General features: G+C 46.3%; 2 protein-coding genes across 2 annotated transcripts in view; one reads left to right on the forward strand and one right to left on the reverse strand.

Annotated features, from left to right (window-relative positions):
* Positions 1-545: 545 nt before the first annotated feature.
* LOC129383888 (acetylcholinesterase-like) lies at positions 546-11,415 on the reverse strand. Its single transcript, XM_055068885.2, has 3 exons — positions 11,329-11,415; positions 7,342-8,912; positions 546-944 (listed from the first exon to the last, which is right to left on the reverse strand). Exons 2-3 carry the CDS (start codon positions 8,901-8,903, stop codon positions 647-649), a joined length of 1,860 nt encoding a protein of 619 aa, XP_054924860.1. The 5' UTR covers positions 8,904-8,912; positions 11,329-11,415; the 3' UTR covers positions 546-646.
* A 4,297-nt stretch (positions 11,416-15,712) lies between these two features.
* LOC126527592 (protein FAM91A1) overlaps positions 15,713-18,995 on the forward strand; it is a 34,161-nt gene continuing 30,878 nt past the window's right edge. The window contains exons 1-3 of the mRNA XM_050175382.3: positions 15,713-16,178; positions 17,317-17,401; positions 18,311-18,462. Coding sequence (XP_050031339.3) covers positions 15,786-16,178; positions 17,317-17,401; positions 18,311-18,462 — 630 coding nt within the window. The 5' untranslated portion in view covers positions 15,713-15,785. The remainder of the gene's footprint in view (positions 16,179-17,316; positions 17,402-18,310; positions 18,463-18,995) is intronic.

Genomic DNA, 18,995 nt, shown 5'->3' on the forward strand with positions numbered 1-18,995 from the left:
TGGCATGCAGCATTGGCACCGCAGGCTGCTGCTGCTGGCTGGAGACTTATTCTGAGACGATCACGTTTGGCGACAGTGCCACCTCGGCAATAGTATCGCCGTCAGGCGCGCGCTGATTGGCTGGTTGAGCAAAATCGGTTGACGTAGTGCTCAACCAGCCAATCAGCTCAGCCCATCTTGCTAAAACAGCCAATCAGGGCGCTTTGATGGTGAAGGCCTGGCCAAGGTGATAGTTTCGCCGAAGGTGATCGTCGCAGAATACATCCCCCCTGGCTGGAGCAGCACGTAGCACTGTGGCACATTACTCGCAGCGCAAAACTCGAAGGATCGCTCAGCGGTGTTCAATTGGACATTGATGCTTTTGCGTTTACAACTCGTAAGAAGTGCTTAGGTGTCCTCGGGTTGTTCCAGGCGCTGTATTCTATCAGCTGTGATTGACTCATAACGTGGCTACATGCGCTCTCTGATCGGCTGTAAACGCGACCGTGACAGAATCTGTTCAGAGTAAGAACCCCGAACTCTACGGGGCCTGGAGTTGCCCGGAGTGCTTGTGACGTCACCTGGCCGCACCGCGGCGCATTTTATTGCTGTAACGGGCGCCAGTACCGCGGTCTCCGACCCCAAGTTAAAACGAGAAGCTGACAGTTCAGCGAGGACCAGCTCGACGTCTTGCGTTCGAACTTCTGGAACTTTGGTGCACTTTAGTACTTTCTGGTACTACTTTGACACGAGATGGCTTGCTTTGCGCACCCACAGTCTTCCCGACAGGACGGGACCGAAGTGGTATGGATGCATCGTAGGTCCTCCAAAACTTGCAATAGGTGTCCCGGTGTGCGCACCCGACACTTTTGTTGACATCCAGCACCAGATGTTGCTTGAGCCGATTCGTGCGCCTGGGCCAATCGGTCGACTGTGACCATCCGCTTCCTCTGAAGTTGGGGTTCCTGGGCACAGCAAGAGTCAATTTTTACTCGGTTATAAGTTAAGGCCACCAGCAGAACTATAGATTGTTCGTGGTGCTAAGTACGCGGGTTGATGCGTGTAATAAGGAGGCGATCTAAACCCCGTATTCTCAAACAAGCCTACGGTGTGTGCGAATATCCGAAACTTTTGAATAAATAGTCGAATATTGCCCCATCCTATATTCGCCCTTCCAATCCAATAGTCGCTATTCGAAAATGAGAAAATGTTTCTAATTGTTTCTGAATATTTCAAATCGGCACTTGTACAAGCATAAGCTTTGTGCGAAATTGCAACAAGTTTAATTCTGGCGACCTTGGACGAGAAGTTTCAGAGCACTCCATGTCGCTCGGGGAGCCCGACTGTCCTGGTTATCCCTCCGTCATTCGCCAAGGATTCCTGTATACGTGAAAGAGATGATCATTCGTTTCTAATGTTCATTTTGTGATTTTAAAATTCACCGGGTGTCTACGTTATCCCTAAGACGAAGGCGAAAGCTGCAAGTGCCGATGCAATGAAGACGGACACCTGACGTACAAATACCCCTTCATTCGCAAAGTCTGCTTCGCTTAGTCATCCCTCTTGCTTAGTGTACTTTGCTTAGTCATCTCCCTTAATTTCAAAGGTCGAGGGTTCGCCTCCCGCCTGTGGTTGTGGTTCCGAGTGCCTAAACAACTCTTAATTCGCCTTAATAACCACCGAAGGTCGTGGGTTCGAGTGCCTTAATTTTATTGTAGTTAACGTCGCCCTCGTTAGCCCCAAAGGTCGAGAGTTCGTAGCCTTTTTGTAGCTTTCGTGTCGTCGACGCGTCATCGCTCAAGGTCCACTGGCTGATGAGACATATGGCTTTTGCCTTAATAAACTTGTTATAATGTGCAGTGAAATGACAGAAACTTGCCAATGTTATGAATATGACCTGGGATGTGAAAATAGTTTTATATTAATGGTTAAAGCGGCCCTTCATTGTTAGAAAACTTCGTTTCCATTTACTTCTGGCGCGATTAGCTTTTGATCCGTCCTCGAAATTTGCACTGGGCACCTAGTTGAGCTTCGACTTCAAGCTTTTTTTGCAGGACGTGATGATGGTGATCATGATCGTTAGTAGCATCCCCTTTAAATCGAGGTGGCGGCAAATGATCACCTAGCCTATGCTGTTAAAAGCGCTTTCCCAGGTAGCACAAAAGAGATACGTAACGTTTTCGTAGCGTTTATCCAAGACGATAAAAACGGGTTAAAGAAGACACGAATGAGAGAACTTCGGCGGGAAAACGTCGTATATCTCTGCTAATGTCCGGCTTAATTACTTTCTTGAGACGATCTAGAACAGGTCTGCAAGACGTATTCGAAAAGCTGGTCTAGAAATAGGATTGGGAAAGACACAAGTAATCCCTTTGGCAAAACTATTCGTAACCAATTTCTAAACGTTTTTAGGACGTTATCAAAAAGCTGGTCTAGAAGCGGTCTTGAAAGGTTTACGATTATCTGAAGCTAATTTTCGCGGGTGACGGGCGCGATCAGACATCGTTGTTCAAAACACGCGTTTAGTTTCGCCTTACGCGACTGGCCTATGCCGCGCAGACGTCGTCAGCCGCACCCGTTGGCACGGCCTAGGCCAATCGCGTGAGGTGAAACTGATCGGGCGTTTCGAACAACGATCTCCAATCGCGCCCCAGATGAGTAGAAGCGTCGGCGTTGACTGTAAGAGCCACGGCGCAGTGCCAAGCACTGTTCCCCGCATGGCCGGCGCATCCTCTACCAAGTCGCACGAAAATGAGCCTGTTAGGAATAATAAATCCTTAATACCGCCTTTAGTAAGCTACGATGCTTACAACCACAATGGGAATGACATCCTGCAAAGAACAAATGGCCACGTCTTGGCAGGTGGCCAGACCAAGCCCTTCATGCCAAGAGTGCATGAAATGAGAACATTGTGACAAAGCAAAAACACTTTATTAAAATGTAATGCTTATGCAAGGTTCGAACAAACTGTGTGAGAAATGCAAATAGAAGTAAAGGTACATCAACAATGACAAAAGTCGCAGAAAGGATTCGTAATGAACTCGAAAGTGAACATTCACTAGCACATAAACAAAATTCCAAGTACACATACAAAAATGAACAGAAAAACCTGGAGTGTACTAAAGTGTCTAATTTATCATAGTAAAGTGCACGTGCTATTAGATGGACTAGAGTTATGCAGAAGTGACATCGGAGCGAATGGAAGAAGTAGACTGAAAAATGCAAGAGTATGAATCGGATGGTAACTGCCTCCAAGCAATGTTACCTATCAGCTAGAAGCTTGAAAAGAGCACAAAAAGAAATACCACCGCATACCATTCCTGTGACAGAAATTAAAAAAATGGGAACAATGCAAAATTGGAAATATTGCCTTTAGGATATATCAAAGAAGGTAATGGCGAGAAAAAATAATCATAACACAAAAAAAAGCAAAAAAGTGAAATTAGTACAGAATACTTAAACGGGGGATTCAGTGTAACAAGTGAACACTACTGTAGTACAGCGAACGATGAGACAGTAATGCTGCATCTTGCCACTCCAGAACGTGAGAAATGAATATGCAAGCCTCATATTAGAAACTTACATAAACATGGAAATAAACTGGAATACACTGGAAGCTGCATTTGTGTAACAAAGGAAGCAATGGTCATAATAAATAGTATGTGTTTTATCTAAAAAGCCCTTTACAAGAGGCAAAGTTGTACCTCTCTGGCAAAAACAAAGTTGCAACGAATAATTTGCAAACCAGCAAGTACATTAATTAGCACACTGACATGTCACACTTTGCGCACATCTCCAGTCTCCTAAAGTAAAAAAAAAGCACTCTGAATGAGAAAAACGTTTAACACATGTAGCCCAGAGCAAGTTCTTTGCCAGTTCACTCACACTTTCACATCCAAAAACATTTGCCACAAAGTCCAGGCACAGTTCCACTGATGTTTACCAATTCACCCCAGCTTGAGAGCACCCTACTGATTATTGTGCAGTCCCGCTGCTGGAAATAGAACTGCCCCACATGCTGGTAGTGGTTTCAATGTAGACACACTTGCTGCCCTGGACAGGTATGCTCAGATATCTGCACTGGTGCTCCATTTTGTAGAAGTAGACACATTGATGCACTACGCTGGTAATTGAAATGTATTGAACGCACAAGTATTGGCTTCACCAGAGAGACTTGCCCACATACCACCACTGGCATATATATGCACTTGCTCTTCACTCAGTAGCATTGAACTTAAAGTGTTCCCTATGTGGGAGCCATGTGTAAAACCGGTATCAAATAATGCACAGACGTACGCTAGGAAAATGTGTTGCACAAGGACAAAGAACTGCGACATGCCCTGTTGTGCGAAGCGCGCGAACAGAACACACACACACACACACATATATATATATATATATATATAAAACTGCGAGAGCGCTTCGCGAACTCCATGCGCACACATGGCACCCGCACGAACTGGGCAGGCCGCCGTAAAGCGCGAAGGGCGCACAGCGTACATTCCGACAGATGTCCCAAACTGCAAACAATCGTACTACCTAAAGCATACAAGTTATTTTATACCAAGGGCATACTCGACTCACGTATGCAGTATCCACAAGCGAGTTATGCAGCGTACATGCTGTATCCATTCGCCAAATAGTAAAATTGATAACAAGCACAAAGCTACAGGGGACTCAATACATTACTACCATTTGAGGCATCAAATACAATCGAATTTGGCCGTTTCATATATTGGACACAATATATGGACACATGTGGTACCCGGTAATACCATGAAATACCCATCACGTGGGTAAAGGGGGCGAAAACAGAATCGAGAACCTGAAGCACAAACGATATAAAAGCACGGTATGGTGCACGCAAAATTCGGTCAGTGCGCTGTAGCGCGAGGGAAGAAAATAGGGCGAGCACTTGACCTCACCTTTTGGGATACCGCACTAGTACTGAATCATTAAAAAAAAAGCCTGTTTGAACCAGTTCCCTTGTCTGCAAAACACTTGCTAAACGGGAGACTAAAATACCACGATGACGGCTCTATTGCGGAGATCGGCAAGGTGCGCACAGACAGAAATTTTGCCGCCTTTCTTCGCATTCTGCAAAATGCTTTCTTGTTAGGATCACTCATAGCGGCCGATCCCGACGCTAGGGACACACAGGCACGATTTCGTCCCTCTAACTTTCGTCCTTATACTGCCCTTAACGCCTTAATTACAGCGTCAGTGAAAAGGCGCCTCACATATCATGACAATGAACTTGAAGAGCTGATTAGTGCCCTCCACTCCGCGCCCTCCAATTGAAAACACTACTGATTTCCAAATTAAACTACACAAACAGATCGCACAACCCAAACTAATCACAGAACGTCGTTTTCTTGACGGCAAAACCCTGCAACACTTACATGACAAAGGGCAGCGGCAGCACATTCAGAACAGCCGCTATCATACCACAGCGCAATGCAAGTGCGATAACGCTATTATGCCCGGCTCAAATAGATCGCACAACCCAAACTAATCACAGAATGTCGTTTTCTTGACAGCAAAGCACTGCAACACTTACATGACAAAGGGCAGCGGCAGCACATTCAGAACAGTCGCAAACAGACCATAGTGCCATGCGAGTGCGATAACACAACTATGCCCGGCTTCACGAATAACATGGCCGCCTTGGTCACATAACAATTGAAAACACTACTGATTTCCAAATTAAAACCACACAAACATATTGCACAACCCAAACTGATCACAGTATATCGTTTTCTTGACAGCAAAACACTGCAACACTTACATAGCAAAGGGCAGCGGCAGCACATTCAGAACAGCCGCAAACACACCACAGCACAATGCGAGTGCGGTGACGCGACGACGCCATGACGACGCGACTATGCCCGGCTCGCCCGGCATCACGAATCACGTGGCCACCTTGGTCACATGATTTGACGACGGTATCGCCACCTTGCGCAAGGTTGGATCGCGTTGATGGGTTGTTGAATATTGTAGAAGCCGCTTAAGAGGCTGACGCACCGTGGCGTGGCGGTGGCGCCTTGAGTCGTTTTCAAAACGTATTCACCCCTCGTTTTTAAGCTGCCTGGCTTCCAACGTTATCAAAACGTATTCACCCCTTGTTTTTAAGCTATCTTGTTTGGAACGTCTTTGATGCGTCGATTTTGGTCAAAAATCCGTTTCAGACGTTGAATCCCTTAATACGACGTTTTCAAGACTTTGTGTGCTACCTGGGTTGTAAAAAAAATGATAATTTTTGAAACATTTCTGTTCTCCTGTTTTTAGTTGCGTTGCATTTCTGTGATTTCACCAGAATAATCTGTTGGTTGTCTTCACGTATTAATTTCCGTAATCTAATTGTTAGATATTTTATCCCATTAAAGGAGTAATCTTGACTCCCATCATGACTGCAGCTTTCATGTTCCGCGACAGAGTCCAGTGCTAATTGATGCTGTTGTACCAAATGGTACATACACAGATAATCCGACTACGTAAAACACGTGAGATGTGACCAGCATTTTTCAAGTAATCTCTCGCTCGCAGTAAGCCTCATATAATCGAACTTCGCATGACAAAGTCTCATTGGGCACGAAAATACATTTCTGATATCCGATGTTCGTTACAAGCATAGGTTTGTTACAGGCTGACATCGGCGATAAACATATCAGGTTCGCTTCGTTGTATCCGATAATTCGGTATAACCGTGTTCGTTATATCGAGGGTCGTCAGCGGCAGCCGCCTTAAGCCTGTTTCACATGCAAGCGAAAATGCTCGCGAATCCTGCCGCCGCGCCGCAGAAATCTGTTTCGAGCGGCGGCGGCGGCACTAGCGGCGGGAGCGGCGAGGTTCGGGCAAGTTGGAATTTCGTCGCAGCGGCAGAGCGGCAGCACCGCTTCCGAACGGCCCGTCTCGACACGTGACCAGTGAAGGACTAGTGTGGGAAAGCCTGCGCATAGGAGGATGGTTATTTACTTGCTACACGTGGTACGGGCAACATGCCAAGAGAGCTTTTCAACGAATTTATAATTGCTAAACGCAGGATATGTATTTATAAAATAATGATTCGAGCGGCAGGGACAAAGCCATGCTTATATAGGTAGTCGCAAACTACCGAAACTGGCTGAAAGTCCCGTCTTTTTTGCCAGCAACACTGATATTCGCAGCGGCGGAAAACGCGCGGCGGCAATGCATGTGAAACGAAACCTCGCGAAAAGCTTCGCAGCGCCGCGCCGCTGTTCGCTCCATTCGCTCAATCGCTTGCATGTGAAACAAGCTTTACGCGAAATCTGTAGCATGTCCGAAGCGCATGTGAAAACGGCCAGTAAATGTGCCACGGCCGAAGCGCGTGCGTATACGCACACGGTCTTGGCGAAGTTAGCCCAGTACCGCATGAGGCGACGGCTCACGCTTTTGTCCTCTTCGCTGCACCGCTGCGAGTGGTCGAGCGGCTCGCCGAACACGAAGGCGACCTCCTCGCCGTGAATTACGCCCATCCACAGGGGCCACGGGTTCCGCGAATACCTGCGCGCGAACACGTACTGGTACGCCGGTATCCCCGCTTGGACGAAGCGGTCCGCCCACCGCACTACGGGACACGTGAAGTGGTAATCACCTACTATCGAGTCCAGGGCCTTCAAGATCTCCGCGGCTGTGGAAGGCATCTTACCGGCTGTGTACATCTTCAGGACCTTGTCGACCGGCGTCCCTCTCAGCGACGGATCCAGCGCTTTTAAAGCAGCTGCGAATTTTTGTGTCGTAACTTGCGGGTTCTGTTCCCTCACCGAGAGTCCGAAAAAATACTGCAGGAAATAGGAACCTTCGTTAACGTTGGAACCCAGCATGACGCTGATGTTTCTCGCGAATGCACCCGAATCCATCAGCGCCTGCGGCGTGCCTGGAAGGAAAGCGCCGTCTTCGACGGGAACGAACGGAAAGTCGACAATGCCACCGTTATTCGATTCGCTTTTGACGATATCTTTGGCGTCCTTGCTGCGGAGACAATTCAGTGTGGGTTTCCCCAAGCCGTCCGGGCATCTCAAAGCAGTAGCCAGCCTTCTTGCGGCTTTCCGAGCCGTGTGCCTGTCCTTGAAGCCCCAGGGCACAGTGGGCGATCCGCTCTGAAGAATGGCCCTGGCGAAGAGTGGCTTGGAGAGCGGCGACAAGATGTGCAAGCCCACGCTGACAGCTCCGGCGCTCTCGCCGAAAAGCGTCACTCGAGTCGGATTGCCTCCGAAGGCTGCGATGTTCTCTCGGACCCACCGGAGCGCCAGGTGTTGGTCGTAGAGGCCGGCGTTTCCGGGCAGGTGCTCATTGCCGAAGGAGAGGAAGCCGAGAGACGCTACGCGATAGTTCATCGAGACCACGACCACGTTTTCCTCCGAAACCAGAGTCCTAGCATCGTAGACGTCCAGCGTCGAAGTGCCGCTGTAGAAGCCGCCGCCGTAGATCCAGACGAGAACGGCGAATGGTTTCTTAGAAGGCGAACAACCGGGTGTCCAGACGTTGAGCTTGAGACAGTCCTCGCTCATTCTCGTGTTGGCGTTCCACATGACGCTGCCGCTGAAGTTTCCGTAGAGTGTGTCCAACACTTGAAAGCAGGAGTTGGGCTTCACTGTGGCGTCGAAGACGTCTGTCCACGGTTCGATACGTTCGGCACGATCGAACCTGCGTTGACCGATGGGAGGCTTACCGTACGGTATACCGTAAAAGACACGCACTGGCTTTCCGAGAGGCGACTTCGCGATGAATCCCTTGACCGGGCCGTTGGCCGTGTTTACCAATGTTTTTACCGGGCATTCATTTTTGAGACGATTCGGCGTCTTGTCATCTGGCTTGGCCTCGAGGCATCGCAGGACGACGCCACCACAGACCAGCAGCGCGAGCACCGTGACGTGATAGGGCATCGAATTTTCGTGAAGCATATCTTGTTCCTGCAAACGTAAAACACAACAATCATGAGCATAACCAGTATTCGATTGAAGCCGGTCAGTTCTGGAAGCACGCGCATCGAGCTGGAATAAATTTCGGAACTATATGTAGCCATAGGCGTATTTACCAGGGGGGCAAGGGAGGCACTTTTCTTCCCCACTCCATCTATACTATTTAAAGCGGGCAATTTAGCCTGCACTGAAAAGTGCAACTAATATATAGCTGAGACTACATTTTCCTTTATTGCAATATCAGTTATATGGACACTCCAAGTGCATTTCCACCGTCGCGGTTGCCGTCGCCGCGAGGTTCCGTATAAAGTCCAAAGGCGATAACACCGTCGCCACGTGCCCTACGCAGTATGTGCGAATGAAGGCGTGCGAAGGGAGCCGACGATCGCGACTCTATCTCGCCCACGCGAAAGAGACGAAAGCGAGGAGGAAGCGCGCCGTCTTTCGTCGTCGTGCGCGAGCACCCAACGTTGCAAGGCACCGGGAGGGGGGAGGGGAGAGAGATAAGGTGGCGTTCTACTCCGGCTGCAACTGCGCAGGTGGCGGCTGCGCGTAGTCGTGCAAGCGTATCTTGAAAGCCATGTTGAAAGCGATCCGCGTAGGAAGCAGAGTCTAGGTACATCGGCGGCTCGCAGCTTTGTGCGTGCGGTGTGTTTACGGCGCTCACTTTGCGTTGGAGCGATAAACAGCACGAGCTTCGCTCGCTGCTGCTGCCGCACTTCCTCGCGCAAGCGTTCTGACAGCGAGCTTCCACGGTCATCTAGTCAGATGGGTTCATGTTTGTTCGTGCGCGCGTGGCACCACGCTTGTTAATTTAATTAGTGTGCCTATGTTTACATGTTTATACGGCCGATAGAACTACTATCCTTACTTCGTATAGCGGTCGACTAATTTGCTTTCGCAATCGATGCTTCACCTTTCGGCCGAAACTGCGACTTTTTTGGGACCGCCTAAGGGCATTTGTGGTAAGCTCCCAGTCAGTATCTGGCAATGCCTGCCGCATGCACTCCAACCCATTTTTATTTTTCTGTAATTTTCCTTCGTGATATCAGAGTCTTATGGGAGTAATTGACCTAGATAAACTTACCTTTACAGACTCTAGAGGCTGACTGGCGATCCTGAACTCTTATTTCGTTGCCAGGCTATTAAACATTATCTTTGTCTTCTGCATATTAATATTCAAACCCACTATTACACTTTCTCTGTTAAGGTCCTCAATCATTTTTAATTCGTCCCCAGTGTTACTGAACAGGAGTGTGTTATCTGCAAGCCGAAGGTTGCTGAGATAATATTCGCCGCTGATCCTCATTCCTAACCCTTCCCAGTTTAATAGTTTGAATACTTCTTCCAAGCACGCAGTGAATAGCATTGGAGAGATTGTGTCTCCTTGCCTGACCCTTTCTTGATAGGTGACTTTCTACATTTCTTGTCGAACCAAGGTAGCTGTGGATTCTTTGCAGATTTTCCCAAGATATTCACATATGCCTCCTGTACTCCCTGATTACGTAATGCCTCTGTGACTGTTGGCATATTTCTGCTGAATCAAATGCTTTTTCGTAATCTATGGAAGCCACATAGAGAAATTGATTGTACTCTGCAGATTTCTCGATTACCTGAATGATTACATGGATGTGATCAAACGGGGTGCTGGTGCCCGCTACCTGCGACCAGTTATATTTTCATCCATTTTCATTTCCATACATTAATCATTCCTTTAATTCAATTATATAGTAACTACAAGTAATTTGCGCTATGTTGTCCTTGGTGCCTTTGTTGGCACCACTGAATATATATATATATATATATATATCCTCAGTTTTCAGTTCTCGAAACGTGCCAACCTCAGAATTCCTTTTGTGCGTATGCCTTACAAACTCACCGGCTCAAATTCCTAAGTTAATTAGCGAAAGTTTCCTTGTTAGTGAATTGTGAATACTGATTTATATAGTGCCCTTCTTTTCCAATCCAGCTCAACCAGTAGGGAATGCATGCAAACGAACAATTGCCATCCGCTCTACTGCAACGCACAGCCACTACAAAGGAAAGCGGGGTGTCCTTTGTAGGAAGTGAAAACGCGTGTACGGCTTTTCTCTGTAGGAATTAAACCCATAGCTACAACTTCGTAGCTAAACGAAGATATATACAACTTCGTAGGAATTGAAACCACCTGGGTTTCCTTTGTAGTTTCTTGACGCAGCCGGGTGTACGACATTTTTCTCTTTCGTGAGCTTTCCTCCACTTACGGACTCCCACAAAACTGATTTGCCGACGAGTAGAACTGCGTCTTCCACGCGCGATTAAAATAATTAGCTTAAATAAATCCTACTATATCAGGACAGAGCAACAAAATAAAGGCTGCAGCGTACACTGAAGACAATTCAAAGGATGGCTCAAAACCAATACTTACCACTCACCGAACCTCGGTGCAATGTGTGTATACTTGCTCGATGACAATGTATGCCTTAGCTCCTCCCTCGCATGCGCCTTAAAATATCGGCCGCCGAGGTCATCCTCGTTCATGTCAACAGAACGCAGACGCCTTCTTGTCAGGCGAAACGGAAGACCAGCATTTCGTGAAGTGACAGCTCCTGTAAGACTCCCATCACGCCCCTCGATATACAGCTACCACAGAAGGGATACAATTACGTTTTCTTTTTTTCATCGTTTATTCGAGACAATGAAAACGTCCGAAAGAAGACGCGGAATAGAAGCTCCTACTGTATAAAACGTATGTCTAGTTAGTCTGACGTCCGGCTTGTAATCCATTTCACAGACGGTCTAAACCTGGTTTGAAAGACGTCGCAGAAAACTCCGTCTAGAAAACAGATTTCCAGATGCCTACAGAATCTCACAAAAACCGATATCAAAGCATGTTTCCAGACGCTTCCGCAGCGTCATGGTTCTTTCTGTATAGCGTTTTGATCTTGTTCTTGCAGCTTAGCTTTATAATTGTGTACAGTGACAATGAAAAAAAAAAAAATCAGCGTGAGTAACCAACGATTGGTGCGGCGAAATTACGACACGTGGTGATGCAGCTAACGAGCAAGTTAGAACTTGCATTTTCCTTTGCAAGTTTGCAAGTTCCAGTACTTGCATTTGGAAATGCGGTTGTTTGATGGAAGCCAGGGGTACAATCGGGACTCGATGGCAACCAAAGGTCAGTGGGACGCCTCGCATTAAGCGCTCACGGGAAGACAACAAATGAAGCTGTGCAGGGTGATACGGGCTGGACAAGTTTTGAAGTGAGGGAAGCTCACAGTAAGATTGATTATGAAGAACGACTGAGGAATTTGGAAGAAAGTAAATGGGCTGGGAGAGTGTTCAGATATTTGTACAGGAAAACCATTGATTCGCAGTGCAGGACAAGGACTAGGAAGTCTATCAGGAAGTATACGCGATCAGCATGTAGCGAGTAACATGGCAACAAAGAATGTCGAGCGCAAAGTCAGAGAGGCTGAGACAGTCTTATGGGTGGCGACAATGTAAAACAAACCTGCTATGAATAACCACTTAACTACTTAAGAAACAATTTATGGTAACTCAAAGGGAAGGTATTTTCGAAGCGAGTTGTAAAGCGAGATACAACAAGGAAGAAGAAGCATGTGATTTCTGCGGTAACGCTATAGGGAAACGATGGAGCACGTTTTATTAGAATGTGAAGATATCTGCCCAGCGGTCGATTTAGGCACCTCGGGCCTCCTTAAAGCTCTTGGGTTCAGCAAGAGCAGGGGAAAAGTAAACATGTCCGCAATTGAGATTTATATAAGAGGCGACTGAAATATTGGTGGAAGAAAAATAGGGAAACGACAAACAACGGAGGGCGTACAAAAACAAAGTTCCCAACAGAGGTTCAGAAAGTTTGGTGATGTCTTTTTAATATAGGTAGGACATTAAGCAATATAATAACAAGAGCTTGGCGGCGCAACCCATTCCAAAAGGGACGCTCATAGCATCCATCCATCCATCCATCCATCCATCCATCCATCCATCCATCCATCAATCCATCCATCCAAGTGTACAGGGCGGCCATTCACACTCGAGGGTAGTTCAGTCTACTAGTTGTGGTTTGGAAATAATTATTTGGTTAACGACTGGTTAACGTATGAACCAGAGCTGAAGAGATGTTGATGTTCTCGTGGTCGCATGAACTCGCGGCCGCCGTTGCAGATAACTGCTGGCTCATCACACCGTTACCTCATTTTTGGGTGTAAGGGTGAGAATTGTAGGCCGATTTATACCCATATTTACTCTTTCAAGGGCGTAAATTATTTTAGTGTGTAGTTCAAAGATCACGAACACCAATGGCGTTATTAGTGTGACTTAGCATTCTCGGCGGAAAATTAGTGAGCGCGGAGTTTCAAGGAAACGCAAGCAAGACATATGTGACAATTATTGTTTGGGGACCAGATACGCCCCAGATGGTGTGAACTTCCTCGGAGCGTACTCATCCCTTTAGGTAAACCTTTTTAGGTTCATGGTTGCGAAACTTCAGGACAAACAAAAGGGACAAAGAAAGAAAGTGCACAGCGCTGCGACAAATGAGGCTGCAAACCATAATTCGAGAGGTGCTCGATTTTGTATAAAAGCCAGGACCATGGCAACCCGTGAACTTGTAGAGGCTTTTTTTTTTTCATTAGGAAATTCAAATACGCATGCGTTAGCTAGGAATCGCTAACCTGGCCATACTAATACACTGATGATTCGTTTTATATTACCCGTGCCGATTAACAGCTGGTGCGTCACGTCTGTTACGTCTGTATTTTCCTGGGATGCTGCGTTGTGGTTTGATTCTGGTGTTCTGCGGTCTTTTCCTTTTCTTTTTTTCCTTTTGTATGTGTATATGTTCTGGGAAGTTTCCAATAAAAATTCAGTTGTGAGACAGCGCTCCTGTTGTGCACTCCCTTTCTTTGTCCCTTGTGGTTGTGCTAAAGTTTCGTAATCATGGGGGGGGGGGGAATCCAACTTTCTAACTAGCCCATTTGGAAGTCTTGATCCACCACCTTTCTAAGTGTTACACCCGCTTAATTGTACTTCTCTCTCGCAAATCGACGATAATTGCTATCTTTCTTGTGAGCATACCTATCTACTTTATCGCTGTTGACACTCTGAAAAAAGTGTACACCCTTTGGGACGTGTCTTGTCCCCAAACAATGATCACATTCCCGTTATCGTCTCGCTTGCGCTTCCTTTCTTGAAAACTCTGCACTCGCTACTTTCCTATCAAGAATGGTATATCTCACGCTGATAATTAACGGGCACGCCGTTCGTGATTAGGAAAAACCGAAGCGCGCAGCGTTAAAGAAAGGGAAAGGACCCAAGACAATTAAACTACAATTATTTGTTTGGGAACAGATAAACCCCAAATGATGCAAATCTTTTCTTTTTTTTTTTAGATTGTGACCCTGCTCTTTCCCGCATAGCTTTCTAGACATGAAAGTATAACCGGTGAGCAGTAATCTGCATTAATAAAGAATTTGCTCAAAGAATAATGCTAAAGTTAACCCAAAGAAATATTTCCCGCCACGCACGTATTGTCATTCGTAGATGCTACTTTAAAAATGCTTACACCCTTTGGGGTGTATCTTCGTCCTACAACAGTAATCACCATCGATCTCATGCGCCTTTTCTTTCTTTAACGCTGTCGCTGTGCGCCTGATTCTTGCACTCTTAGACAAATGCACACCCTTTGGGTCGTAATATCTTGCCACACAACGATAATCATCTTCTGTCTTGTCCGCATTTCCTTTCTTTAAAGCCCGGTACTTCACTCTAAAGAAAATTTATACCCTTTGGGGCTTTTCTTGTCCCCAAACAACACTTTACATTCTTAGAAAAATTTACACCCTTTGGGGCTTATCTTGTCCCACAACAATAATCGTCATCTGTCTTGCCCGCGTTTCTTTTCTTCCCGCGAAAACAACGCGCGCGGCAGACTCTGTCCCAATTACAGATGGGTTTCAGGATACAGCCATAGAGAAAGACAGTGGCCAGCCGGGCCGCCCTGAGCAGAACGTACGCGGCCCCCGCCCCCCAGCAGCCTTTCGCGCGGTGGAAGACGGCGCGCTTCCTCTCCGCTTTCCTCCCTCGGCGTGGCCGAGGTTCAGCTGCGAGTGTCGGCTCACATTCGCACGCTTTCACTCGCACATTCACCACACGGCGCGTGGGAACGATTTTATCGCCCTTGGACTTTATATGGAACCTCACGGCGACGCTCACGGCAGAAATGCGCCTGGAGTGTCCATATAAAATAAATAGTCTAGGGCGAGCGTTCACAGCTCATTATGCGGCCACCAACTATTGTTGTTTCCTCTGCATAATAGGTGACGCATACCCACCGTGTGCGATCGGCCGGTGGATTGGGCGGTCTGAAAAAAAAAATGAATAAAAGGAATGTATAGATAAAAACTGCCCTACTGGGGAAAGACTTGCTATTGCACGGTGTTCACAGTGGAACGGTCATGATAGCGGGGTAAATAGAAAAGTGTCAAAAATAATAGGAATAGTCTTACTTCTGGGGGGGGGGGGGGGGGGGAGCGGCCGGGACGATGCGATCGAGTCTATAGAATTAAGTTTATCATTGCATTGCACACATTCCGGTGGCTGTACTCCAACGAGGAAGCCCCAAAAGATAGCAGGACGGGAACATTCATGCTGAAGCCAAGTTTGTTTAATTAGTTGTCGTTATCCGTGGTAAATTTAAGTCGTAATATTGATCAGGGCGCGCTGTGAGCGGTTGCGCGCCGTCCAAAGAGGAAACCGAAAGAGGAACTTCAACCCCCGTGGGCTCGTTCAATGGCTTGTTGTTTGTGGTTCTTTATTCAATGGTTTTCATGATCGTGACGTCGAGGCTGCACGAGCAAATAAATGGACGACGTTGGTACGGCTAATGACTCACTGCATCCATTTCGAAGTCCGCCGAAGCTCTCCCGGAGTCTCCGTGCCTTGTTGCAACGGAGAAACTGTGTCAAGGAGGAAGTTGTTGGTGCAGAAATAAAACGCGAAACCGCGCCTTTTCCAAAACCGGCATCGACAGCGTCATCAGTTAAACATGGCCGCTCAGCATTTTGTCTGCTGGAACTTGGCAAGTGGTTGAAACTTTCGCGTCTCTCCCTCCACTCTTATGTTGGGGCCGTCCAGGCCCTCGTATTAGGTCCTGCTTTTTGTGTTTCTCCCTTCCGCGTAGCCATGAATGCAGACATCGAAAGTTTCATCAGTAGGAACTGTCCCTGGAGCAAGCTGCCGGACAGCGCAAAGCGGGTGAGCATGCACGCGTTGTCAGCTGTTTGCGATCTGTCTGCTCAAAGCCGCGTTTCTTTGACCGTGATTCATTGCTATAAATTTGATACTAACAGTGCTGACGTATTGAAACCATTTTCTCTCTATCTTAAGGCGTCAGGGTCTGTCGTTTGGGGATCGTCTTTTTTTACCCCTTTCGGGTGGACCGAAAGCGTACTTTCTGATCTGCTTTACTTGAGAAAGAAAATGAGGTGACTAGGAGTCTGTGTGGCATTTGCTATCAAAGTGACGAGTATTACCTGTCATTGATAGCTTGCTAACAGAACTAACTAGGTACTTGGTTTCGCCGTGGACTAACTGATAACTTACGGTAACGAACGCTCCCGTTCATAGAAACCTAAAGTCATCTGCAAATGTTAGAAACTACTTCACATGTCATGTGCATGCAAAGGGAAATGAATGGATGACCAGTATTGTTGCTGATGTTCAGCGAAGCACGGAATCGGGACGACGAGGTTCTGTGTAGCAGACGAAATAGCGTCAACGCGGCAGACAATAAATAATGTTTGTTGCCTTTACGTACGTTAGCACGTTTCAACATATTTGAGTTAGCACTAAAAATATTGCTTATACCCTACACGTTGCTCTTAATTGATTAGGGATTATCGGAAGCACGTGTTCCTCACCACTTGTCATTAAGCCGTACGTACAATCGAAATACTTCGAGCATATTTATTTTATATTATATATTTTTATTATTTTTATTTTATTTTTTCGCTTGGCGTTGATCAGACGACTTTACAAAATGCTTGACTCACTGCTTGTACAAGTTCTTCGAGCGACGAGTACTTTACCCTTCTGGCCCAACTGAAGAGAATGTTATTTGTTTTTCTGAATTGTGCGAATGAATGAATGAATGAATGAATGAATGAATGGCAGAGAAAAAGAACTGTTTGTTGTGCTATTGTTCTGTTGCTCACCAAGTTGCCTTGAATGAAGAATATAAATTCAGTGTCTGTCAGTGCACCTTCAAATTCAGTCCACCTTCAGATGGAGATAACACAATGTTTTCTTTTGCTGGATTGTACGATAGAACGACATGTTGAGAAGCAAAAATTGACTGTATACGTACTGCTTTCCTCTGATGTTATCCACACAGCTGCTTGGAAATTCGGAGAAAGAGTTCGAGAAGACTGTCTTTCAGTATAGCATCAAAAACCAGCTGCGGTTCCGGGGAAACCTGGGTGAGCTGTGCATCTTCCTGTTGTATAGGCTGCCTTTCAGAAGCTGCAAATCTGCAAAAGTGTAACTTCTCATTTGACTACTGTTTTGTAGGATAATGTAGGGAGACTTATCTTGCGTTGTGTGTGTCACCCACAACTTGCCTCACGATGCTTGCCACACGATGCTTGCCACACGATGCCGTGAAGGCAGAGACAATGTCCTCGATTTCTTATCAGCTGCTTGGAATGTTCACGCAAAAGCTGTGATAAGCCTTGACCCCAGCCAAGCCAAGCTTGTGTACTTTCATTTGATATCCTAGAGGTCTCCTGACTGATACAAACTTTAAAATATTTGCGCCCTTTGGGGCCTATCTTGTCCCACAACAATAATTGTCATCTGCCTTGCCTGCATTTCCTTTAACGGTGTGAGCCCGTTATTTCCAAGTCACGAACGGCTTGCGCTTTATCAGCCTGACACAGCATTCTCGACAGGAAAGGAGCAAGCGCCGAATCTACAAGAAAGGAAACGCAAGCAAGGCAGATGACGATAATTGTTGTGGGACAAATATAAATTGAAGGGGACAACCGTTTTAGGAGTGTAGTACGCCGTACGCTTTGCTGTCGAGGCAACTTACTGTTTGTGAGCAATTGACTTCCGTTTCGCTGATTTAACAAACTGCGAATTGTATTACATTTCATCTGTTCATTTTGATCCTTCCACGCCCACACTGTTTACTGTTTTTTGAATGTTCACTGTTCTTGCCTATTTGCAATCATGAAAGCTTTCGTATGGTGGAGATTTCGTTGGTTGATGACACAGAAACATGCTTGTTGTGCAAGAAAAATTGGATGAGCTAATGCATAACTAATTGGTGCTTGTACACTCAGTGAATGATACGCTGCTGTCTTTTGCCTTCTCTCCACTACTAGTGAGAACATACCACCGGGATGAAAAGTCCTACTATGACAGCGTGCTGCAGTACAGCCGAAGTCACCTGATGCTCTACCCATACCACCTGTCTGATTACATTGTCACGAGAATGCGCATCACCCCTTTTCAGTATTACATTTCCATTATGCAGGTAAGTAATCGTCTTTAAAGGCTTGAAATGAGGCTTCTGGTATGTTGACTGGTAGTTTTGGGGTGCTGTGAAGTTAGTATAAGACAGTGTTCAAGGTGTATTATGAGAATAAGTGGCCTCTACTAATCATGACCAAACTTTATCATTGCCTTTATCATTGCTTTTTGTGCTTGTGCTCAAGCTTAGTTTGCTGTTTACCTAGTTTGCGGCACTACTTAAGTGCTCTGAAATAGCCGGTTGTAAATGCCATTGATTGCAGCTATGAAGGTATTATTACAAAAATGTGCATTTCTTTTACCATAGCCTGCACATACAACAGCTTCGTCTGTTTTGAATACTGATCTCATTAGGCTATTAAATGAAGCTAGAAAGAAGTTGATGGCTGGTATGATAGCTAAATGCTTAAAGGCACGCACAACAAAATGGTGAGTTGGGCTATATTGGTAAATTAGCTGTGAGGAATACTGATAAAGCCACTGTTATATTGAGAGCAGGCTTTATAAGCCAAAAAAGACGAAAAAACTAAATACAGG

The sequence above is a fragment of the Dermacentor andersoni genome, chromosome 9 (genome assembly GCF_023375885.2).
Source record: "Dermacentor andersoni chromosome 9, qqDerAnde1_hic_scaffold, whole genome shotgun sequence".
Taxonomy (NCBI): domain Eukaryota; kingdom Metazoa; phylum Arthropoda; class Arachnida; order Ixodida; family Ixodidae; genus Dermacentor; species Dermacentor andersoni.

Bases quoted from the DNA above. Each gene is read 5' to 3' on its own strand.
- LOC129383888 (XM_055068885.2), bottom strand. From the start codon at position 8,903: ATGCTTCACGAAAATTCGATGCCCTATCACGTCACGGTGCTCGCGCTG. The intron at 945-7,341 runs GTGCGTATACGC...TGCTGTGCCCAG, and splicing joins GCTAACTTCGCCAAGACCGT to GAACCCCAACTTCAGAGGAA.